The 26585-nt window shown below is 37.9% G+C and overlaps 1 protein-coding gene and 1 pseudogene across 2 annotated transcripts in view; one reads left to right on the top strand and one right to left on the bottom strand.

Annotated features, from left to right (window-relative positions):
• Positions 1–26585, bottom strand: part of ME1 (malic enzyme 1) — a 228722-nt gene that overhangs the window by 173269 nt on the left and 28868 nt on the right. For both annotated transcript variants that reach the window (XM_045390294.3, XM_005552464.5), the window contains 2 exons: positions 24829–24962; positions 13788–13937 (listed from right to left, as the gene is read on the bottom strand). In XM_045390294.3, coding sequence (XP_045246229.1) covers positions 13788–13924 — 137 coding nt within the window. In that variant the 5' untranslated portion in view covers positions 13925–13937; positions 24829–24962. The remainder of the gene's footprint in view (positions 1–13787; positions 13938–24828; positions 24963–26585) is intronic.
• Positions 7721–8860, top strand: LOC107129523 (glyceraldehyde-3-phosphate dehydrogenase pseudogene; annotated as a pseudogene).

Raw genomic sequence — 26585 nt, 5'->3', positions numbered from 1 at the left:
GTTATTTTTGGATCCTAAACTAAATTTCCATTCAAGTTTTCCACATGTACAATCTCTAGATGAATATGGAGACCCGATGAACTGTTACTTTATATTTTTAATGGCATTTTACAGTAAAAGATAAGTTTCACTGCATTGCTAAAAAGATTTATATGTCTATGCACAAATTTAGACAACTCTTAGATCTTGATGTAAAGAACTGATGTTTGAAATATGTCTACATTTTTTCCATTCTCCAAATTTTTCCTCATTAAGGCAATGCTTAGGAAAGAAGATAGTTTGGTATTTTAAACTACTACTGGGCACTCGCTGAATTTCCAGTACTTAAGATATACGATACTCTACCTCACTCCTATTTAGCACAAGTCATATATACATTTTCATAAAAATAACTTGTATTCTGCTTGGAAAAAATAATTAGTTTAAATTCATAATTTAAGAAATCATCTATATCTCTATAATAAATAAAAATCAACTTTTAATAAATAATTATCTTTAACTATAAAATCAACTGAGGTAACAGTTAAGACTTGAACTAGTCCAGACATTCCATCTGACTTGTTTCACATCTTTGAAAAAAATTACACCAAGTATTTCTTTTTCTCATACCTTAAAGTAGGGTTAAGCCAGTTTCAAGGGAAATGAGATAAATGGACAAAATAATATTACAGAATAAGTATAAATCAAAATCAAAGGCTTATTACCATAGATAAGTAGTGAAAATGTTATTAATATTTAACATTAAAATGGTCACTTTTCTGGAAGTATTAAAAGCTAGCTGCCCTCTTAAAATCAACTATTTGATGTTTAAGAGAACTTCTAGAAATGCAAACAATTATAACACAGTAAAAAATAAAAGTCACATACTAAACCAGAAGTATAAGCCAAAAATATTCCCTGATTCTCAAAAGTTTCCTAGATATTTCTAAAGATTCTAAAGTAGTTTAATTTTAAAAAGGCAAATCCAATTAAGAATAGTTCTGGTTCACCTGGGCAGCTCTAGTATCCCGGACTACCTAAAGGTTTAGGACCACCTCTCACCTCTTCCCAGAAACTCCCATTCTGGTCCATGAAAAAAAGCTAGCTCCACATATCTCAGCGTATGAGGACCTAGGACAGCAAGGCATGTCTACTAACCTCTGGGTACTGAATCACCTGACAGTTTACATTATAATTGTCAAATAACAAGTAGAATAGCATTAAACTATTGAAAGTTCCTGCAACAGACTGAATGTGTACCCCAAAATTAATGTATTTTGAAATCCTGACCCCCAATATGATGGTATTAGGAGATGGGGCCTTTGGGAGGTGATTTAGGTTATATGATTAGTGCCCTTTAAAAAAGGGACCCCAGAGAGCTCTCTGCTTTCTGCAACGTGAGGAAACAACAGGAAGCTGGCAGTCTGCAACCCAGAAGAGGGTCCTTACTGGAACACAACCATGCTGACACCCTGCTTTCGGACTTCCCAGCCTCCCCAGAACTGTGAGAAATGCATTTCTGTCACTGTTAAAGTACCCAGTTTATGGTAGTGTATTATAGCAGCCCAAATTGACTAAGACAGTGCCACAGTCTTATTTCAAACATTAGAATTTTAATTTGCAGTTATTAAAACTGGCTGTGAAACCATGTTTCTTTTCCATAAAAACTTAGGCTCATTTTACAATCACTGAGTTATTGAAGTACTTAAAACTTAATCAAGGAAAATTACCATACTATACAGTATATCATTAAAATAGATATACGAAAAAAGCCAGGTAGATTTAAAACTAGAGAAAATTTATAAAGCAAGAACAATATGAAAGTTTCATTCTATTAATCTCTCCTTTGATAGCGTACTTATAATCTGTACTATAAAATGAGAACATTTTTTGGTTAAAGGAATATTAGATTTGGGAAGGTTTCTTTCTACGTTTATTCTTTTTAAGCTTCTTTTCTTGCTGCTATTTCACAAATCAAATATCAATTAAAACTGACACCCTCATCATATGAGACAACACTATTGGCTATACATCTGCAGAAACTATATGTTTCCATGTAAGTAAACATTATTTAGACTCTCATATTTGTATACATCTCCATTTCTAATCATGGTCATGATGGCATACTAGACATACTTCCTCACATGAAATTACACATTAAGTAATAATATGTAAGCTTAGTCCCCACAATTTAAATAATGATACTCTACTTCAAGTCCTTTTGGGATTCTAAAGGAAAAAAGTATAAAAATGTATTACTAAATGAAGAAAAAATACTTTAATATTTTGTTTTGGCTGATTTTAGTATTTCCTTTCATGCATTTTTCAAAGAATCTTCTATGAAGACATATAGCAACATAATAGAATATCTTATTGATTAAATCTTTTTAACAATTACACTTGTTGATAATCTGTGACATTGCCAAACTCGGAACAGATACCATTCACGCAGCATTTATAATATGCAAGTTAAAATGTTAGGATGTTTTAAGTATATCATCTACTAAGTTCCAGGTCCATATATTTAATTGACTATTAGACCCTTCTACCTGGAAGTCCAAAAGACATTTAAAATTTAGCATGTCTCAAACATAAACTCAACTCTCCCCTTCCCTCCCATCCCCTCCCCTTCCCTCCCTTCCTCCCTCCCTCCCTTTCTCTCTCTTTCTTTTCACAGGATCTCATTCTACCCCACAGGCTAGAAAGAGTGCAGTGGTGTAATCACAGCTCACTGCAGCCTCAACATCCCAGGCTCAAGCAATCCTCCCACCTCAGCCTCCTGAGTAGCTGGACCATAGCACGCACCACCACACCAGTTGATTTTTGTATTTTTTGTAAAGACGGGGTTTCACTATGTTGTCCAGGCTGGTCTTGAACTCTTAAACTAAACTGATCCGTCTACCTTGGCCCCTCAAAGTACTGGGATTACAGGCATGCACCACTACATCTGGCCCCCCAAATGAACTTTCTATCTCTCTCAAATATTCCAATATTCTGAAATTTGGTACATGATACCATAATCTATTTGATCATCAAGAAACCTGAGAGTTAAAATAATACCAGTAACAATAACCACCATTTGAGAATATCTACTTTGTGCCAATAATTAGGCTATATATACTACTTTATTAAATCTAATTCTCGCCATCCAAAAAACTCACAAAATAGGTTATCAGTCTGAGAAACTTTGCTGTAAAGAATCCTGTTTGATTTCATTTAATTCCGTTTTTCTCCAATTAATTCGAGCACTGAATACTTTTTTCATCACAATTTTTTGGTGAACCAAAAGTACTGATCTAATCGAACTCTGGAAAATGCTTTTTTAAAGAAGACTATCCCCAGAAAACTGTTTTAGCCCATTCTGTTTGCCAAAATCAAATCAGTCATGCCCTGTATATGGATGAGTGAATGAAGCCAGGTATGGTGGTAATCCCAGCACTTTGGGAGGCCAAGACGGGTGGCTCTCTTGAGCCCAGAAGTTCGAGACCAGCCTGGGCAACATGGTGAAACTCTGTCTCTGCTAAAAAAAATACAAAAAAGTAGCTGGGCATGGTGGCGCATGCCTGTAATCCTAGCTAGTTGGGAGGCTGAGGCAGGAGAATCACTTGAATCCAGGAAAAAGAGGTTGCAGTGAGCTGAGACTATGCCACTACACTCCAGCCTGGGTGACAGAGTAAGACTCCTTCTCAAAAGTAAAACAATAATAATAATATTTCATGTCCTCACAGTCTGATTCCTTAGAGTGTGTCCAATTTCTTTAATATCTATTATTTATGAGAATTTGCCTGTCAGAATAATATGCTTAAACAGTAGGAGAAATAAAGAATATATGAATACTTTACATTTTTTTCTGTGTGAGTGAATGAATAAAGTAATTCTAAGTTACAATTTCTCTGAGATAGCAAACAACATATATTAATTGAACACCAACCAGGCATTAAATCTAAATAGCATGAGAAATACAAGAATAATTTATAAAATATGATCCCTTTTCTCTAGAATCTTACAATCCAGTTGAGACAAAATGAATGGTAAAATACCAAAAAAAGAGATCAAGCATATTTTGATAGAACATTAGAAATATCAAAAGTAGAAACATGAATAATCGCCAAATACATGGTATAATAATATGTAGCTAATCAGAACTCAAAAGAGAGGGAGATAAATCTTAGAAAATGCAGTGTAACCAGTTACAATGGCAATCATTAAAAAGTCAGGAAACAACAGGTGCTGGAGAGGATGTGGAGAAATAGGAACACTTTTACACTGTTGGTGGGATTGTAAACTAGTTCAACCATTATGGAAAACAGTATGGTGATTCCTCAAGGATCTAGAACTAGATGTACCATATGACCCAGCCATCCCATTACTGGGGATATACCCAAAGGATTATAAATCATGCTGCTATAAAGACACATGCACATGTATGTTTATTGCGACACTATTCACAATAGCAAAGACTTGGAATCAACCCAAATGTCCATCAGTGACAGACTGGATTAAGAAAATGTGGCACATATACACCATGGAATACTATGCAGCCATAAAAAAGGATGAGTTTGTGTCCTTTGTAGGGACATGGATGCAGCTGGAAACCATCATTCTTAGCAAACTATCACAAGAACAGAAAACCAAACACCGCATGTTCTCACTCATAGGTGGGAACTGAACAATGAGATCACTTGGACTCGGGAAGGGGAACATCACATACCAGGGCCTATCATGGGGAGGGGGCAGGGGGGAGGGGGGAGGGATTGCATTGGGAGTTATACCTGATGTAAATGACGAGTTGATGGGTGCTGACGAGTTGAGGGGTGCTGACGAGTTGATGGGTGCAGCACACCAACATGGCACAAGTATACATATGTAACAAACCTGCACATTATGCACATGTACCCTAGAACTTAAAGTATAATAATAATAATAAATAAATAAATTTTAAAAAATAAATAAATAAAATAAAAAATTGAAAAAAAAGAAAATGTAGTATAAAAATACAGTAGGTAGAAATATTTCCAAATAAATTATATGAATCTGCTTTAGCTATCCATTACATATAGCTGCATTATCAATTTGCACAAAACTTTTCTTTAAAAAAAAAGTTTCACAACATACAGGTAACTTAAGTAACATAGGAAGCTCAGCAGTCTGCAAAAATACAAAAAAAAAAAATTGTCTCTAGCTTCCAAAAATCACACGTCTATATACAAACTAACCACAATTAGGCACACTGACATAAGCAGACTGCACTACCAAATACTGGAAATTCTGCAAGAATTAAAATGATTTGGGCACATGGGAACAAGACAATCCAAGCAAGTCCAAAAATATTCTTAAAAATGATTATCTATGACATCTGAAAAACCCACACAAAGTATCTATGCCAAAAAGCAAATAAATTCCCCACAAAACCAATAAATGAATATCCCAGCAGTCACTTAGAAAAAAAATAGAAATAGTATTAGTCATACAAGAATTTATTTTGGGATACCTACCCAGATTTTAATGCCATATTCAAAATAAAAAAAAAATCTATCCACAGAAAAGTATCACAGCATTAAGACATATACTTAAAAATGTGATCAAAAGATATATCTTTTTTTAATTATGTTAAACTCAGTGCTTGAAGTACTATTAACCTTTAATTTTCACTATGTTCCTAAGTGCTACCACCAAAACCATACACAGTAAGTATTAATAGAATTAGGCGTATAATTCTCCTCTTTACTTTCTGAATGTCTTCAAATACCTGCTGTTGTAGTAGATAAGGTTTACTAGACATTTTTCCATTTTGGCTTAAAAATAAAATTCATCTATATGCTAATGGAAGATCCATCATTCACAGCATTCACACATCCACAATTCCCTTTCTAATTAAATACAACACTTAAATTTATGCCACATAACACAATTTCAAATAGGATTTTTTTTATAATTATAGGAGAAGCCATAACTATTTTACTGGAAAACTTCAAAATCATCAAACATTCAATAAAATATACACACTAAATTGCAATATGACAGAAAACTGTATGAAGAGGTCATACAGAAATGGACTTAGAAACTTTGCTTTCTCTGGTAATAAAGCATTCCTTACTTAAATTTCAAATATTACAGAAAAGTTGAAAGAATAATACAATAAATACTTCCACCTAGATTCAACATTTATACGCATTTTGCCACAAATGCTTTCCTACCTCTACCCTCTTCCCCATTTCTTCCTCTCCCCTTCCCCAGCCACCCATCTCTCTAAATACATACATAAAAAAAATACTTATATAAGTTTATATATGTAAACATATTTATTTCTAAGAACGCCCCCATAATCAAATACATTAGTATTTCCACAGAAAAACAAATGATAGTAAGTGAGATAGACTATTATAGTCTTATAAATCCAGTTTACTGCTAGACTTAGACTTAAAAGACTATATATAGTCTTTGGTACTGCTGCCAATGATTTCAGATAAGATCCGGTTTTGTCCCAAATGAGATTTTTTTTTTTTTTTTTTTTTTTTTTTTTTTTTTAATTTATTTATTATTATTATACTTTAAGTTGTAGGGTACATGTGCATAACGTGCAGGTTTGTTACATATGTATACTTGTGCCTTGTTGCTGTGCTGCACCCATCAACTCGTCATTTACATCAGGTATAACTCCCAATGCAATCCCTCCCCCCTCCCCCCTCCCCCCTCCCCATGATAGGCCCCGGTGTGTGATGTTCCCCTTCCTGAGTCCGAGTGATCTCATTGTTCAGTTCCCACCTATGAGTGAGAACATGCGGTGTTTGGTTTTCTGTTCTTGTGATAGTTTGCTAAGAATGATGGTTTTTTACTGTCTTGAATTTCAGAGTTTTGGAATTTAAAAGTATGGATAAGATGTGGCAGACTGTAGTATTACTCCCAATTTACAAATGAGGAAACTGAAGCACAGAAAAGTTAAATACCTTATACCAGACTATACAACAGGAGGCGAAACCAGTAAGTGAAAATGGCTACCTACTCCAGAGCCCATACTTTCAATCACTACTCTAGGAAGCTTTCAGTCCAGTAGAAAGTCCTTGTGACTGTCTACATTTTTATCCAGAATTTGGATTTTAAAACTTACCCCTAATTCCATTATTACCCTCCTAATCTGAGCCACTCTCATCTCTCACTGGGTTTACTGTAATAGTCTCCTAACAAGGGTCCCTGATTCTTCTTTTGCTTTAGTCTGTTCTCAACACAGCAACCAGAATGTTCTTTTTAAAAATATTAGATCATATCATGTAACTGTGTAAGACCATTTACGGCTTTTCATTTAGCTAACAGTAAAAGCCAATGTTCTTCCAAAGAGCCTACAGGAAGCCCTAAGACCTATACCCGCTCATTGACCTACCTCTGTGAACTCATCTCCTATTCTCCGTCTCTCTCACTCCACTTCAGACACAGTGGTCTCCATGCTGCTCCTGGTCTCCAGGCATGTTCCCACTGAGGGCCTTGGCATTGGCTGTTCCTTCCATCTGGCATGTTTCCACTCCTATCTTTGTGACTTCCTCCCTAACTCCTCCAATATCATCTTCCAATGAGACCTACACTGTCCATTCTATGTAAAATTACAACTGCCTCCTGCAAAGCAACTGACACTTCTGATCCCCCTTTTCCTGTTCTCTTTCTCCATAACACTTATCACCTTCAAACATTCTAGACAATTTATTTATTTTATATGTTTGTCTCTTCTTCTTTTGGAATATATGCACACCAAAGTATCCTAAGCCCGAGAAAACCATCTAATATAGTAAAAGCTCTCAAAAATACTTGCTGCGGCTCTCTGCTCCTCCCATTCGACAGACAGCTGCATCTTCTCGTGCACTGCCAGCTGCATCCCTGAGACACCATGGTGAAGGTGAAGACTGCAGTCAACAGATTTGGTCATATTGAGTGCCTGGTCACCAGGGCTGTTTCAAACTCTGGTAAAGTCAATATTGTCGCCATCAATGATTCCTTCATTGACCTCAACAACACCATCTACATGTTCCAGTATAATTCCACCTATGGCAAATTCCATGGCACTGTCAAGGCTGAGAACGGGAAGCTTGTCATCAGTGGAAATCCCATCACTATCTTCCAGGAGCAAGATCCCTCCAAAATCAAATGGGGTGATGCTGGCACTGAGTATGTCATGGAGTCCACTGGCGTCTTCACTGCCATGGAGAACGCTGGGGGTCACTTGCAGGGAGGAGCCAAAATGGTCATCATCTCTGCACCCTCTGCTGATGCTTCCATGTCCGCGATGGGTGTGAACCATGAGAAATATGACAACAGCTCAAGATCGTCAGCAATGCCTCCTGCACCACCAACTGCTTATCGCCCCTGGCCAAGGGCATCCATGACAACTTTGGTATCGTGGAAGGACTCATGACCACAGTCCACACCATCGCTGCCACCCAGAAGACTGTGGATGACTCCTATCGGAAACTGTGGCGTGACGGCCACAGGGCCCTCCAGAACATCATCCCTACCTCTACTGGTGCTGCCAAGGCTGTGGGCAAGGTCATCCCTGAGCTAAATGGGAAGCTCACTGGCATGGCCTTCCGTGTCCCCACCGCCAACACGTCATTGGTGGACCTGACCTGCCATCCGGAAAAACCTGCCAAATACGATGACGTCAAGAAGGTGGTGAAGAAGGCATCAGAGGGCCCCCTCAAAGGCATCCTGGGCTACACTGAGCACCAGGTTGTCTCCTCTGACTTCAAAAGTGACATCCACTCTTCCACCTTCGATGTGGGGGTTGGCATTGCCCTCAACGACCACTTTGTCAAGCTCATTTCCTAGTATAACAATGAATTTGGCTGCAGCAACAGGGTGGTGGACCTCTGCCCACATGGCTTCCAAGGAGTAAGACCCCCAGACCACCAGCCCCAGTGAGAGCATGACAGGAAGAGAGCCGCCCTCACTGCTGGGGAGTCCCTGCCATACTCAGTCCCCCACCACACTGAGAATCTCCCCTCCTCACAGTTTCCATGCAGACCCCCTAAAAGGGAGGAGCCGAGGGAGCCCCACCTTGTCATGTACCATCAATAAAATCCCCTGTGCTTAGCCAAACAAACAAACAAACAAAATTTTGTAGCTATTGAGATTTCTATCGACTTCAACCCAAATACTTCATTTGATTCAAGCTCTTCTACATTTCTTATCATTGTTAGTACTTAGTATCTCACAGAAACAGAATTTCAATAAACATCCTTGAATTTAAAACAGCTTTTTATTATGCTCGTATTAAGATTCTTTATATAGAAATATATTTTTGGACATGCACAGATGTTTATGATACATTACTCAGAGAAGACAGTAAGGCAAGAAAGAGTTTACATAGCATGATCCCTTCATCTATAAGGAAAATACTGTAGGTTTCTTGCCTATAGTAAGGCAAGAAATAGTTTATACAGTCTGATTCCTTCATCTATAAGGAAAATAGTATGTATTGTGTCTGTCAGGGTTTTATGGTATGATGACACTAGGCATTTTTGAGTTTCTTCTTTCTGAATATTTGTTTCATTATTTTCTCAATATGAATATCTAATCATTTGTATATTTAAAATAATACGCTTATATACACAGAAAACAATTACTTTGCAATACAATTAACAGTAAATTCTAACTCCTGTTCTTCCATGAAAAAAATTTAGTCACCGTTAATGTAACTATTATATGAACATAACATAGATATGTGCTATTAATGTAGTTTAGTATGCAGATCGATGGAAGAAATAAGAACTATTGTATATTTCAAAACAGCTAGAAGAAGATAATCTGAATTTTTCCAGCATAAGGAAAAGATAAATATTTAAGGTGATAGATATCTCAATTACACTGATTTGATCTTTACAAATTATATGAATGTATTAAATTATCACATATATCCCCAAAATATGTATACCTAATATGTATCAATAGAAAAAATTTAATGTCATTTGGATCATCTATAGATACTTGTCTAATTATTCTCTTTATACAAAGGGATGATGTGTTCAACTCTTTTCTTTATACAAAGGGTTATGTAGCACAGTATGATAAATATTACCACTATATCAATACAGCTACGTGACATTCACATTCAATTTTGCTTTCAGATAATACCCCTGAAATATTCCTTTTAAGGACAGTACTTTCAATAGCTTTTGTGTTTGTGGTATATACTTTAAACATTTGTTTTTTATCTTTAAATTCAGAGCCAAAAGTAGCAAAAACATATTCAACTTGAACTTTTGTCATTGCTGTTGTTAAAAGTATTAATATTTATTTATTTCAAATGTTTCTTGTTTCAAAAAGTATTGAAACTAATACAATGAATAAGTAGTGCTAGAAAAATTGTGTTCTATATTTTAGGCATCTCAAAGGTGACTACTATTTCATTTAAGGGAAAGAACAAAAGAGCTCCTTTAAGATTATTTAATTTTGACTCAATTTAGAAAGTAATATTCTCCTCATTTCAGAAAAATTTGGAATCTTTGTTTTAACCTGTAAAAATATATATAATAGGGGTAATTAGCATATCAAAGGCAAGCTTAATTATGATCAATATTACTTTTTTTTTTTTTTATTTTTTGAGATGGAATCTCACTCTGTCACCCAGGAGTGCAGTAGCAATCTCAGCTCACTGAAGCTTCTGCCTCCTGGATTCAAGCAATTCTCCTACCTCAGACTCCGTAGTATCTGGAATTACAGGTGACCACCAGCACGCTCAGCAATTTTTGTATTTTTAGTAGAGATGGGGTTTCACCATGTTGGCCAGGCTGGTCTCGAACTCCTGACCTCAGGTGATCTGCCTGCCTTGGCCTCCCAAAGTTCTGGAATTACAGGTGTGAGTCACCATGCCCAGCCAATCACTTTCTTTCAAAACAAAAAAGAAATTCATTTACTATCTGTAAAAGGGAACCCAAATTGATTTGGAAATACTTTCTATTATCTTAATTTTTTTTTTTTTTTTGAGATAGTCTTGCTCTGTTGCCAGCCTAGAGTGCAGTGGTGCGATCTCGGCTCACTGCCACCCCACTTCCCAGGTTCAAGCAATTCTCCTCCCTCAGCCTCCCGAGTAGCTGGGACTACAGGCAAATGCCACCATGCCCAGCTAATTTTGTATTTTTAGTAGAGATGGAGTTTCACCATGTTGGCCAGGATGGTCTTGACCTCTTGACCTCATGATCCACCCGCCTCAGCCTCCCAAAGTGCTGGGATTACAGGTATGAGTCACTATGCCTGGCCAAATCTTAAATCTAGAGAGAAAATTTGGTACTAGAAGTCCTAGCCAGAGCAATTAGGCAAGCAAAGCAAAGAAAAAAAAAAAAGGCATCCATATTATAAAGGAAGAAGTTAAATGGTTTCTGTTTGCAGACAATATAGAAAACCCTAAAAACTCCAACAAAAAACTGTAACAACTAATAAATTCAGGAAAGTTCCATGATACAAAATCAACATATAAAAGTCAGCAATGTTTCTAATACACTAACTATAAACTATCCAAAAATATCAAAAAAGCAATCCCATTAATAATAGCTACCAGGGCTGGGTGTAGTGGCTCATGCCTGTAATCCCGGCACTTTGGGAGGCTGAGGCGGGTGGATCACTTGAGGCCAACAGTTTGAGACCAGCCTGGCCAACGTGGTGAAACCCTATCTTTATTAAAAATACAAAAATTAGTTGGATGTGGTGGTGTGCACCTGTAATCCCAGCTGCTCAGGAGGCTGAGCCATGAGAATCACCTGAACCCAGGAGGCAAAGGTTGCAGTGAGCCAAGATCATGTCACTACACTCCAGACAGAGTAAGATTGTCTCAAGACAATAATAATAATAATTATAGCCACCAAAAAAACAAAATACTTAGGAATAAATTTAACCACAGAGGTGAAATATCTGTATGCAGAAAACTACAAAACATGATGAAAAATATTTAAGAAGACACAAATAAATGGAAAGATATTCCGTTTCATGGATTGGCAGAATTAGTATTGTTAAAATGACCACACTACCCAAAGAGATCTACAGATTCAGTACAATCTCTATCAGAGTTCCAGTGACATTTTCTCACAGAAATATAAAAAAAAAAAAATCAAAAAATTCATATGAACTACAAAAACCGCAAATATCCAAAGCAATCTTAGGCAAAAAGAACAAACCTAGAGGTATCATACTACCTGATTTCAAAATATACTGTAAGTTATGGTAATCACAACGGCATGGTACCAGTATAAAAACAAACACACAGACCAATGAAAGAGAATAGAGAGCCCAGAATGAAGCAGAATAGAGAGCCCAGAAATAAATCCATGAATTTACAGTCAACTGATTTTTTACAAAAGTGAAATGGAGAAAGAATAGTCTCTTCATTAAATGGTGATGGGAAAACTGGTCTTCCAAATGCCAGAAGAATGAAATTAGACCCTTACTTCACACCATATTTTTTTTAAAAAAGTCAACTCGATAAGTAAGAAAAATTAACACTTGAAACTATAAAACTACTACAAGAAAATTTAGGGGAAAAGCCTCATGATATTGGTCTGGGCGGTGATGTTTTTAGATATGACCCCAGTGGCATAGGCAAAAGCAAAAATAGACAAATGGAATTGTAATAAACTAAAAAGCTCAGCACTACAATCAACAGAGTGAAGAGACAATCTATGGAATAGGAGAGAATATTTGTGACCATACATCTCATAAGGTATTAATTCAAAATATATAAGGAACTCAAATAACTCAATAACAAGAACACAAATAACCTGTTTTTAAAATGAGCAAAATACCAGAATAGACAGTTCTCAAAAGAGGATATATAAATGACCTACAGGTACATGAAAAGTTGCTCAACATCACTAATCATCAGAGAAATTTAAATTAAAAGCACAGTGAGATATCACCTCACACTTGTTAGAACGGCTATTATCAAAAAGATGAACAATAAGTATTGGCGAGGAACCTGAGGAAACTCTTATTCACTGTTCAGTGGGAATGTACACTAGTAAATCTATTATTGAAAACAGTATGGAAGCTCCTCAAAAAATTAAGAATAGAACTACCATATGATCTAGTAATAACACTACTGGGTACGTATCCAAAGGAAATGAAATCAGTATGTCTAGGAGATATCTGTACTCCCATGTTCACCATAGCATTATTCATAATGGCCAAGATATGGGATCAAGGTAAGGGTCCATCAACAGATGAATGAATAAAGAAAATGTGGTACGTATACACACTAGGATACCACTCAGCCTTAAAGAAGAAATTCTGTCATTGCAACAATACGGCGAACCTTTAGGATATTCTCTTAAGTGAAATAAGCCAGATACAGAAAGACAAATACCACATGATCTTATATGTGGAACCTAAAAATAGTCAAACTCATAGCAGCAGAGAGAAGAATGGGTTACCAGAGGATAGGAGAAAGGTACGGGGAGAGGGTTGCAGGATTAGGGAAATGCTGGTGAAAAGGATACGAAATTTCAGTTAAACAGGAGGAATGAGTTCAAGACATCTATTGTACCACATGGTAACTATTGCTAAGGATAATTTACTACATATGTGAAAACTGCTAAGATTTTAGCATACTCACCACAAATGAATGGTATGAATGTGAAATAATACATATGCTAATGAGTTTGATTTTACCATTTCACAATGTATACACATTTCAAAACATCCTCTGTATATCATAAATATATGCAATTTTATTGTCAAATTTAAAATAATAATAACGAATTTTAAATTACTGCAAAAAAACTTACAAAAATAAATAAAGACACAAGTTGCATTTAAAATAAAAGTTGACATACCTTGGCTTCTGAAACACCAAACTATATTGTTGGCAAGCCAGACCCACAGTGGGAGTATAAACAATAGGCATGAATTTCTCAACGTCAGACGTTAGCACTTTATAAAAGAGTTTTTCATTTCTATCTTGGAGATCCATTAAGAGAAGATACCTGTAAAAATTGGACATAATTAGATCTACATCCCATAAAGTCATGAAATAGCTACTTAGAAATCTAACTAAATATTTTCAACCAAGTATAAAGTACATTTAGGTTACATAGAAAACATCTGATTAAAAAAGACTTAAGAAATATTATTTTCTTTTTCTTTAAGACAGAGTCTCGGCCAGGCTCAGTGGCTCATGCCTGTAATCCCAGCACCCTGGGAGGTCGAGGTGGGTGGATAACGAAGTCAGGAGTTCAAGACCAGCCTGGCCAACATGGTGAAGCCTCGTCTGTCTCTACTAAAAATACAAAAATGACTGGGCATGGTGGCTCATGCCCATAATCCCAGCACTTTGGGAGGCAGAGGCGGGTCGATAACGAGGTCAGGAGTTCAAGACCAGCCTAGCGAACATGGGTATCTCCTGAGTAGCTAGGATTACAAGCGCGCCACCACACACGGCTGATTTTTTTTTTTTTTTTTTTTTTTTTTTTTGAGACAGAGTCTCGCTCTGTCGCCCGGGCTGGAGTGCAGTGGCACGATCTCGGCTCACTGCAACCTCTGTCTCCCTGGTTCAAGCATTTTCTCCTGCCTCAGCCTCCCAAGTAGCTGGGACTACAGGCACACACCACCAAGCCCGGCTAATTTTTTTTGTATTTTTAGTAGACACAGAGTTTCAACATGTTGGCCAGGCTGGTCTTGAACTCCTGACCTCAAGTGCTCTGCCTGCCTCGGCCTCCCAAACTGCTAGGATTACAGGCGTGAGTTACCACGCCCAGACAAGAAATATTCTTAAATATCGCAAAGAATAAAGAACCATAAACTTAATTAAAATCATGTAAACATTAAAATCATTGCTGAAATCGCACAGTTTTATTTAATACTTGAAGAGACTTTATCCTTATTTTAAAAGAGATGAAACTATCACTGTAGATTTAGTTTAATATTAACTAAGTTAATAGAAAGATTTCATCCTTTGACTTGCACTATTGAATAACCAAGGGAAATGACATACAGGAAATGAGAGAATGTAACACTCATCCTAAAAATAACTAAGGTAGGGAAGTTCAAGAAACTTTGTATCTGTGTCTTATGGCCTTTTTCTTTCTAGAGGCATTTCTGACCCAGAGTTATCTTTGTAAATATAAACCTTTTCATGTTATCTGTAACCTTCAATAGTTTGTAGAATAAAACTTAAACTGCTCAGTTCAACTTAAAAGAATCTTGCAAAACTACTCAACAATCTTACCAGCCTTTTTGAATTGACTTTCATTCCCTAGAATAGTTGAAAATGCACAGAATTCTGAGTAAGAGATGCATGGATTCTAATGTTTGGGCAATTAGATAGACATAACTAAGAAAATAAACATATGGAAGACAAAGAGTTTAACTTTAGACATGATAAAATTAATTCGGCAATGTGGAAATTACCAATGCTAAATCAATGGTCCATTCTCAGACCTCACCCTACCTATCAGAACATTTGACACAAGAGATATTCCTTAGGGCTCAATACACTTTCTTTCCTTGACTTCCAATCTATCATATTTTCATGGTTTTCCTCCTATCTCTCTGGTCATTCCTTTTCTGTTTCCTTGCTGTTTTCTCCTTGATATGGTTTGGGTGTTTGTCCCTTCCAAATCTCATGTTAAAATGTAATCCCCAGTGTTGGAGGTGGGTCCTAGTGGGTATTTGCATCATAGGGGTGGGTCTCTCATGAATGGCTTAGCAACAATCCCTTGGTGATGAGTTCTTGCTCTGAGTTGATGTGAGATTTGGTTGGCACTTCCCTCCTATCTTGCTCCTGTTTCCACCATGATTGTAAGCTTCCTGAGGCCCCACCCAGGCATCACATAATTGGTGCCATGTTTGTACAACCTGCTGAGCCATGAGCCAATTAAACCTCCTTTCTTTATAAATTACCCAGCCTCAGGTATTTCTTTATAGCAATGCAAGAACAGACTAACACACTCCTCTTCTCTGAAAGATTTCTAACACTCATGTGAAATATATGAAGAAATTGTGTTGGCTTTACTTTCAAAATATATACAAAATCTGACTACCCTCATTGCTACCACCCTAGATCTAAATCACCATCATCTCTTGCCTGGATTATTATAATGGTCTCCTAAAAGCTGTCCCAGCCTACATTCTATTCTCAACATTGCAGCCAGTCTTTCTGAAATTATAGCTTAGATCATGTGCCTCTTCTGGTCAAAAACTTCAAAAGCCTACCCTTTTCACTCACAGTATAGCAGAAGTCTTTAGTAGACTACAAAGCCATACCTAATCCATTGCCCATCACCTCGTTAACTTCCTTTCCCAATTTACCATTCTTTCCCTAGCTCATTCTGCTCTAGACACAAGTCTCCCTGCTAATTCTTGAACATGCCAGCTACAAAACGCTGTTCCTCAGATTTCTTCATGGCTAACTGCTCTACCACCTCTGATTATTTGCTCAAAACTCACCTTCTCAATAGAGGCTACCCTTTTCACCCAACTCAACAATGCAAACTGGCCATACCTACCCTCAGCATTCTCAGCTCCTCTTACCCTCCTCTACCTTTACTTCCCCCACTCTACCTTTACTTCCCCCATCCCAAGACACTAGCCATTTTCTATCATATTTTATAATTTACCAATTTGTATTACTATTTATGAAATTTAATAATTTGTATTTAAAAATAAGCCAAGCATGGTGGTGCATGCCTGTAGTCCTAGCTATTAGGAAGGGTGAGGCATGAGAACTGTTTGAGCCCAGGAGGTTGAGGCTACAGTGAGCTATGGTCACGTCAGTGCGCTGCAGCCTGGGCAATAGAGTGAGACCCTCTCTCAAAATAATAATAATTTTGGCCGGGCACGGTGGCTCACGCCTATAATACCAGCACTTTGGGAGGCCAAGGCGGGTGGATCATGAGGTCAAGAGATCAAGACCATCCTGGCTAACATGGTGAAACCCCGTCTCTACTAAAAAAAAAAATAAATAAATACAAAAAATTAGTTGGGCATGGCAGCGTGCACCCATAGTCCCAGCTACTCAGGAGGCTGAGGCAGGAGAATGGTGTGAACCCGGGAGGCGGAGCTTGCAGTGATCCAGGGTGGTGCCACTGCACTCCAGCCTGGGTGACAGAGTGAGACTCTATCTCAAAAAAATAAAAATAAAAATGAATAAAATTAAATAATAATTTAAATAATCTATGTAAATTTCATGAGCTCAGAGATCATTGCCTCTAACCCCAAAATGTAAAAGAATACCTGACACTGAGTTGATGTTCAATATATATTGAGGAAGACTCTGTAGCAAATATATGAAGGTCACCAGCTCTTAGCAGGTAGCTGATAAAATGGCCCAGGAAAAGAATATACGGTAAGGACACAAGCAGCTAAAGGAAGATGTTATGGAACAAATGAAAGAGAAGGTTGTGAAGGAGTTTAGAAAGAAGCAACTGTATACACATTGGACAAACTGAGTCAGCCTCTTTGCCCAGCCACCCCACCACATCCACTGGGCTCACGAACAAAGTGGCCATGGTTGCAGGGATAGAGGTTATGTATAGGCTCAGCAACATGGACTTTCACTCACCAAGGCCAACCTGGCTATTATAGCCACTTCTGAGTGTTCAATCTGCAGCAGAGACTAACACTGATTCCCAGATGTGGCACCATTCTGCAGGGTAATCAGCCAGCTAGCTACCTGGTGGCAAGTTCATTACACTCAACAGCTTCCATTATGGGAAGGACAACTTTTTTTTCCTGGAATAGACCCTTACTTTCGATCTAGATATGCTTTCCCTGCATGCAATGCTCCTGCCAAAGCTACTATTCATGGACTTACAAAATGCCTTATCTACCATCATGGCATTCCACGTAGCATTGCTTCTGATCAAGGAACTTACTTTATAGCAAATGAAGTGTGGGGAATGAGCCCATGCTCATGAAACTCACTAGTTTTACAATGTTTACTAACAATCTGAAGCAACTGGCTTGACAGAACAGTGGAATGTACTTTTGAAGACTCAGTTACAGTACGAGCAAAGTGGCAATACCTTGCAAAGCTGAGGCAAGGTTCTCCAGGAGGCTGTATGTGCTCTCAATCAGTGTCCAAAAAATGGTGCTGTTTTTCTCATAGCCAGGATTCATAGGTCTAGGAATCAAGGGGTGGAAATGGGAATGGAAATTCTAACAACCCTAGTGTCACACTAGCAAAATTTCTCCTTTCTGCCCCTGTGACTTTATGCTCTGCTGGTCTAGAGGTCTTCATTCCAAAGGGAAGAACATTTCCATCAAGAAACACAATAATAAACCCATTGAACAGGAAATTAAGACTCCTCCTGGCCACTTTGAGCACCACATGCCTCTGAATTAACAGGCCAAGAAAGGAGTTACTGTGCTGGCTAGGAAAAATTGATTCTGACTACCAAGAGGAAACTAAACTGTTACACTACAGTGGAGGTGAGAGAGAGTATGTCTGAAATACAGGAGATCCCTTAGGGTAGCTCTTAGTATTACCATGCCCTGTGATTAAAGCTAATGAAAACAACAATCCAATTCAAGTAGGATTACTAATGGCCCAGACCATTCAGGATTGAAGGTTTGAGTCACCCTCAGCAGGTAAAAAACCACAATCAGCTGAGATACTTGCTGAGGGCAAAGGGGATATGGATTGGGTCATGGAAAAAGGTAGTTATAAATACCAGCTATGACCATGTGATCAACTAAAGAAAAAGAAGACTGTAATTGCCATAAGTATTTCTTCCTTGTTTTGCTAATAATATGTGCATATACATACATAAGCAAAAATCCATACGCAAATTTCAGAAAATATAATTTTCTTCCTTCTCTTATCACCTTATCTGATAACATAAGATATACTGACTCTGCATCATAATATTTAAGTACTACTAATGTTACATCATAGTGTTTAAGTTAACGAATATCGACGAGAGTAAATATCATTCAAGGATTTGGCATCTTCTTTTGAGGATAGGGTTGGTGCGTTTCTGGTTGTATGCAAGACAGTTGTATTGTGTTAGCTGGAAGTATGGACTTCGTTATTGCCTTTATTCAAAGATTAAGTATGATTTGAGGAGATGCCTATGGGTGGTGTCATAGTCCATTCATTTTGCTATGACAAAAATACCATAGACTAGGTAGCTTATGAACAATAGAAATTGATTTCTTATGGTTTTGTAGGCCGGTAAGTTCAAGATCAAGGTGCTAGCAGATTCTGAGCCTGATTAGGACCCAACCCACATAGACAGCACCTTCTCGCTGCATCCTCACATGAGGGAAAGGGAAAGGCAGCTTTCTTAGGCCTCTTTTTATTTTTTATTTTTTATTTTACTGTAAGTTCTGGGATACATGTGCAGAACGTGAGGTTTGTTACATTGGTATACATATGCCATGGGTTTGCTGCGCCTATCAACCGTCATCTAGGTTTTAAGCCCGGCATGCATTAGGTATTTATCCAAATGCTCTCCCTCTACTTTCCCCCATCCCATGACAGGCCCTGGTGTGTGATGTTTCCCTCCCTGTGTCCATGTGGTCTCATTGTTCAGTTCCCACTTATGAGTGAGAGCATGTGATGTTTACTTTTCTGTTCCTCTGTTAGTTTGCTGAGGATGATGGTTTCCAGCTTATCCATGTCCCTGCAAAGGACATTAACTCATTCTTTTTTATGGCTGCATAGCATTCTATGGTGTATATGTGCCACATTTCCTTCATTCAGTCTATCATTGATGGGCATTTGGGTTGGTTTCATGTCTTTGCTATTGGTTATAGTGCAGCAGTAAACATACGTGTGCATGTGTCTTTATAGTAGAATGATCTATAATTATTTGGGTACATAACCAGTAACGGGATTGCTGGGTCAAATGGTGTTTCTGGTCCTACATCCTTGGGGAATTGCCACACTGTCTTTCACAATGGTTCAACTATTTTACACTCCTACCAACAATGTAAAAGCATTCCTCTTTCTCCACAGCCTCACCAGCATCTGTTGTTTCCTGATTTTTTAGTGATCCCCACTCTAAGTGGTGTCAGATGGTATTTCATTGTGGTTTTGATTTGCATTTCTCTGATGACCAGTGATGATGAATTTTTTTTTCGTGTTTCTTGGCTGCATGTCTTCTTTTGAGAAGTGTCTGCTCATATCCTTTGTCCACTTTTTTTTTCTTGTATTATACACGTGCAGAATGTGCAGGTTTGTTACATAGGTATACACATGCCACGGTGGTTTGCTGAACCCATCAACCCGTCATCTATCCTCCCATCATGCTATCCCTCCCCGAGCCCCCCACCCCCATACAGGCATGCGTGTGTGATGTTCCCCTCCCCGTGTCCAGGTGTTGTCATTGTTCAACTCTCACTTGTGAGTGAGAACATGCGATGTTTGCTTTTCTGTTCTTGGGTTAGTTTGCTGAGAATGATGCTTTCCATCTTCACCTATGTCCCTGCAAAGGACATGAACTCACCCTTTTTTATGGCTGCATAGTATTCCATGGTGTATATGTGCAACATTTTCTTTATCCAGTCTATCACTGATGGGCATCTGTATTGGTTCCAAGTCTTTACTATTGCAAACAGTGCTGCAATAAACATACATGTGCATGTGTCTTTATAGTAGAATGATTTATAATCCTTTGGGTATATACCCAGTAATGGGATTGCTGGGTCAAATGGTGTTTCTGGTTCTAGATCCTTGAGGAATCGCCACACTGTCTTCCACAATGGTTGAACTAATTTACACTCCCACCAACAATATAAAAACATTCCTGTTTCTCCACATCCTCTCCAGCATCTGTTGTTTCCTGACTTTTTAATGATCGCCATTCTAAGTAGTGTCAGATGGTATTTCACTGTGGTTTTGATTTGCATTTCTCTAATGACCCGTGATGATGAGTTTGTTTTTCATGTTTGTTGGCCGCTTAAATGTCTTCTTTTGAGAAATGTCTGTTCATATCCTTTGTCCACATTTTTTTTTTGTATTATACTTTAAGTTCCAGGATACATGTGAAGAATGCACAGGTTTGTTACATAGGTATACACATGCTATGGTGGTTTGCTGCACCCATCAACCCATCGTCTACCCTCCCAACATGCAATCCCTCCCCTAACCCCCAACCCCATACAGGCACTGGTGTGTGATGTTACCCTCCTTGCATTCAGGTGTTGTCATTGTTCAACTCCCACTTGTGAGTGAGAACGTGCGATGTTTGGTTTTCTGTTCTTGTGTTAGTTTGCTGAGAATGATGGTTTCCAGCTTCATCTATGTCCCTGCAAAGGACATGAACTCATCCTTTTTTTATGGCTGCATAGTATTCCATGATGTATATGTGCAGCATTTTATTTATCCAGTCTATCACTGATGGGCATTTGTATTGGTTCCAAGTCTTTGCTATTGTGAACATTGCTGCAATAAACATACGTGTGCATGTGTCTTTATAGTAGAATGATTTATAATCCTTTGGGTATATACCCAGTAATGGGATTGCTGGACCAAATGGTATTTCTGGTTCTAGATCCTTGAGGAATTGCCACACTGTCTTCCACAATGGTTGAACTTATTTACACTCCCACCAACAATGTAAAAACATTCCTGTTTCTCCACATCCTCTCCAGCATCTGTTGTTTCCTGACTTTTTAATGATCGCCATTCTAACTGGCATGAGATGGTATCCCATTGTGGCTTTGATTTGCATTTCTCTAATGACCAGTGATGATGAGGTTTTTTTTTTCATGTGTTTATTGGCAGCATAAATGTCCTCTTTTGAGAATTATCTGTTCATATCCTTTGCCCACTTGTTGATGGAGTTGTTTTTTTCTTGTAAATTTGTTTAAGTTCTTTGTAGATTCTGGATGTTAGCCTTTTGTCAGATTGATAAGATTGCAAAAATTTTCTCCCATTCTGTAGAGTGCCTGTTCACTCCAATGACAGTTTCTTTTGCTGTGCAGAAGCTCTAAGCTCTTTGGTTTAATTAGATCTCATTTGTGAATTTTGACTTTTGTTGCCATTGCTTTTGGTGTTTTAATCATGAAGTCCTTGCCCATGCCTATGTCCTGAATGGTATTGCCTAGGTTTTCTTCCAAGGTTTTTATGGTTTTAGGTCTTACATTTAAGTCGTTAATTCATCTTGAGTTAATTTTTGTATAATGTGTAAGGAAGGGGTCCAGTTTCAGTTTTCTGCATATGACTAGCCAGTTTTCCCAACACCATTTATTAAATAGGGAATCCTTTCCCCATTTCTTGTTTTTGTCAGGTTTGTCAAAGATCAGATGGCTGTAGATATATGGTGTTATTTCTGAGGCCTCTGTTCTGTTCCATTGGTCTATATATCTATTTTGGTACCAGTACCATGTTGTTTTGCTTACTGTTGCCTTGTAGTATAGTTTGAAGTCAGGTATCATGATGCTTCCAGCTTTGTTCTGTTTGCTTACAATTTTCTTGGCTATGTGGGCTCTTTTTTGGTTCCATATAAAATTTGAAGCAGTTTTTTCTAATTCTGTGTAGAAAGTCAATGGTAGCTTGATGGGTATAGCACTGAATCTATAAATTACTTTGGGCAGTATGGCCATTTTCACAACATTGATTCTTCCTATCCATGAGCATGGAATGTTCTTCCATTTGTTTGTGTTCTCTCATTTCCTTGAGCAGTGGTTTGTAGTTCTCCTTAAAGAGGTCCTTCACATCCCTTGTTAGCTGTATTCCTGGGTATTTTATTCTCTTTGTAGCAATTGTGAATGGAAGTTCATTCATGATTTGGCTCTCTGCTTGTCTATTGTTGGTGTAATGCTTGTGATTTTTGCACATTGATTTGGTATCCTGAGACTTTGCTGAAGTTGCTTATCAGTTCGAGGAGTTTTGGGCTGAGAGGATGGGGTTTTCTAAGTATAAAATCATGTCATCTGCAAAAAGAGACTATTTGACTTCCTCTCTTCCTATTTGAATACACTTTATTTCTTTCTCTTGCCTGATTGTCCTGGCCAGAACTTCCAATACTATGTTGAACAGGAGTGGTGGAGAGGGCATCCTTGTCTTATAGTGGTTTTCAAAGGGAGTGCTTCCAGCTTTTGCCCACTCAGTATGATATTGGCTGTGGGTCTGTCATAAACAGCTCTTATTACTTTGAGATATGTTCCATCAGTACCTAGTTTATGGAGAGTTTTTAACATGAAGGGATGTTTAATTTTATCAAAGGCCTTTTCTGCATCTATTGAAATAATCATGTGAGTTTTGTCATTGGTTCTGTTCATGTGATGGATTACGTTTACTGACTTGCATATGTTGAACCAGCCTTGCATCCCACGGATGAAGCCGACTTGATTTTGGTAGATAAGTTTCTTGATGTGCTGCTGGTTTCGGTTTGCAAGTATTTTATTGAGGATTTTCACATAGATGTTCATCAGGGATATTGGCCTGAAGTTTTCTTTTTTGTTGTGTCTCTTCCCAGTTTTGGTATCAGGATGATGCTGGCTTCATAAAATGAGTTAGGGAGGAGTCCCTCCTTTTCGATTGTTTTGATCAGTTTCAGAATGAATGGTACCAGCTCCTGTTTATATTTCTGGTAGAATTCAGCTATGAATCCATCTGATCCTTGGCTTTTTTGGTTGGTACTCTGGCCTCTTCTTTTTAGAGTACTAATTCCATTTCATGAAGGTGCCATTTTTATGACCTAATCATCGCCCAAAGTCCTCACCTCCAAATAACATCACACTGGGGATTAGATTTCAACATATGAATTTGCAAGGGGACACAAGCATTCGGTCCATAACAAACATGGTGTATCAACATTTGGTCAAACACTATTCTGGATGTTTCTGCACAGGTGTTTTTGGATGAGATTAACATCTAAATTGGTGGACTTAAATAAATCAGATTACCCTCCAAAATGTGGGTGGGCCTCTTCCAAACGGCTGAAGGCCTTAATAACACAGACAGACCTTCTGTCCAGCAAAAATAAATTTTGCCAGCACACTGCCTTTGGACTCAACTGCAACTCTTCCTTCAGTCTTTGGCCTGACAACCTACCTGAAAATTTTGGATTGAACAAGCCTTCTCCCTCTCCTTCTTTCTCTCTCTCTCTATCCATTTGTATTTATATTTTCATTTACACACACACACACACACACACACACACACACACACACACATCCTATCAGCTCTGTTTCTTCGGAGAAACCTGGTTAATACCAATACTTATTTGACATTGAGTTGGCTACCTCTTTTAACCCTCACAACAATGTTTTCAAATAGCTATTGTTCTCTCTAATCCATTGATGAAAAAAACTAAGGTCTACAAAGGCTTAGTACCTCAGTAAGAAAGAGTGGAGTCAAAAACAGACAGCAAAGCAGTTACAGTCACCATGGCAGGGCATGTAGTGGTTTGCTCAAGGATCTACTGCTAGTGAGATAGAGCCAGAATTTCAATCTAAGGTTATCTAATCCCAAAGGTAGGGAAAAATACTATCTTTATCTTTGTGCAAATACAGAAACTGAATACACTACACAAAGTAAGTGACCTAAACTTGCAACCGTGTTGGAACAAAGACTGGAGGCTGCAAAAGTGTGCTTTCACCTACAATATACGTAAAGTTTGACTAAAAGTCACTCTAATCTGTTTTGTTCCATTTAGGATGGCATTTCCCAATCATTTACTTTTACAGTATCATATGATAAACATGGTCTGTCTGAGCATACAGTTTACAAAGCAAATTTTTATTTCATTCAAATGTTCCTAGAGAGAGTAAATTTTTAAAAAACATCATTGTTTACAGGCAAATTGTCCTCAAAGTTGGCTATCCTTTCCAAATCATTAAATGTTTTCATTTTCTCACCCAATAAAACATAAACTAGGCAACTGTATAAGAGAAATATAAAAACCACCTTCAGCAATGTGTTACCTGTCAAAGTCAGAGTTCAGACGCTCAAAATTTTTTACTACTCTAAGAACCTGGATCTCCTGACTGATGAAGGAAGGTGGCAACAATCCATGAATGTTCAATTGCTGTCTCTCTTCCAGGGTAAAGGCCAAGTCCTATAGAGGAAAAAAACACACACACACAATAGCATTTGAGAGGAAAGTAGACAAAAAGAATACATATAAAACTCGACAAGTATATGCAATTAAAAATCAGAAGTCTGCATCACTGGAAACATGGCCATGTGGCTGTGAGTAAACCATGTAAGCTCTCCATATCTCAGTTTCCCTCTCTGTAGAAATTAGAATACCATAATGTTTCAGAGCTGTGCCACTCAGATATCATTAGGATAAAATCAGATGATGAATGGAAGGAAACTACTTAAAGACACAAAAATGAAAGAAGATATAATCATTAAGACTAACATCAGTAAATATAAAAATAAAAAGAGAAGAGATTATTATTAGAAGAGATTTTAAAATTATGAATGTGAATAAGACACCTGTGACCTCCTGTGATTTCACCTTTAAAATAGCTCAGGAAATGCCTTATATGATTCTGAGTTACCTGTTTCAACACTCCTCTCCCAAGTTGTAGCCTTTGATTCTTATGCACTCCTAGGCATACAAAACTTCTCACCATTGCCCATACATACCACACCCTTTTATTCTTCCATGGCACATGGTCAAGATATTCTTCCCTGTTTCTCTGCCCTTCATGCCTTACCTCAAATGCTTCCTCCTCTCTAAAGTCTCAGTATATCCATAACGACCCTATTAGTATACCTATGTTATCTGTTTACATGAACATTGATTGTATAAAACAAATGATAATAACAAACTATGAAGCTCAAAAACATGAAAACTAAATAGAAGTTATGCGTTGATGCATAAACCATAATGGACCTAAGATATGTGCTGGCATATAATACAAGACAAAGTAATATCAGAGCAGCTACCGTAGTCATTAAGAAAGTGATCTGGTAGATTAGGATAAGAAGTCCCTCTGGAGAGGCCTTCAGTTGGAGACACTGAAGCCCAAGAGACTTCTTTATGTAGACTGTGACTGCTGTTCCTCTGGGTCCAGTATAAGTACACCAATATGATATGATAGTTGGTGTTATGGTCTGAACATTTGTGTCCCCCAAAATTCACATTGAAATCCTTACCCCCAAGGCGATGGCTTTAGGGAGAAGGGTCTTTGGGAGGTGATTAGAGCAGGCCCCTCAAGAATAGGATTATTACCCTTATAAAAGGAACCTCAGAGAGCTTTTCACCCCTTCTGCCATGTGAGGACACAGCAAGAAGACCACTGTCTACAAATCAGGAAGCAGACCCCTCACCAGACACCAAATTTGCAGTACCTTGATGTTGAACTTCCCAGCCTCCAGAGCTGGGAAATAAATTTATTTTGCTTATAAGCCAACCAGTACATGGTGTTCCATTAAGGCAGCCTGAATGGACTAAGATAGTTGGTTTTGCTCATTGTGACTACTGCTATCTCTAATCAACCTGGATGGGTAAGAATGTGTTCACTAACTTTGCACTGAGTGATTCTACAATGATTCCTCTCTCCCTGAAAGCTTCTTGCAATGACAGAATAGTGACTCGAGTACTTACAAAATGTATTACTTAGGAGAAAGGAGAGACAATTTGGTTCATCCCACAGGGAGATGACAAACTTTGATTGGTTAGGAATAAACATGTCCAACCCCAGGAAGTTTGTGAAAGAGGTCAATG

This window comes from Macaca fascicularis, chromosome 4, assembly GCF_037993035.2.
Source record: "Macaca fascicularis isolate 582-1 chromosome 4, T2T-MFA8v1.1".
Taxonomy (NCBI): Eukaryota; Metazoa; Chordata; class Mammalia; order Primates; family Cercopithecidae; genus Macaca; species Macaca fascicularis.
The sequence above is the reverse complement of the archived record's forward strand: the minus strand, read 5'-3'. Positions and strand labels throughout refer to the sequence as shown.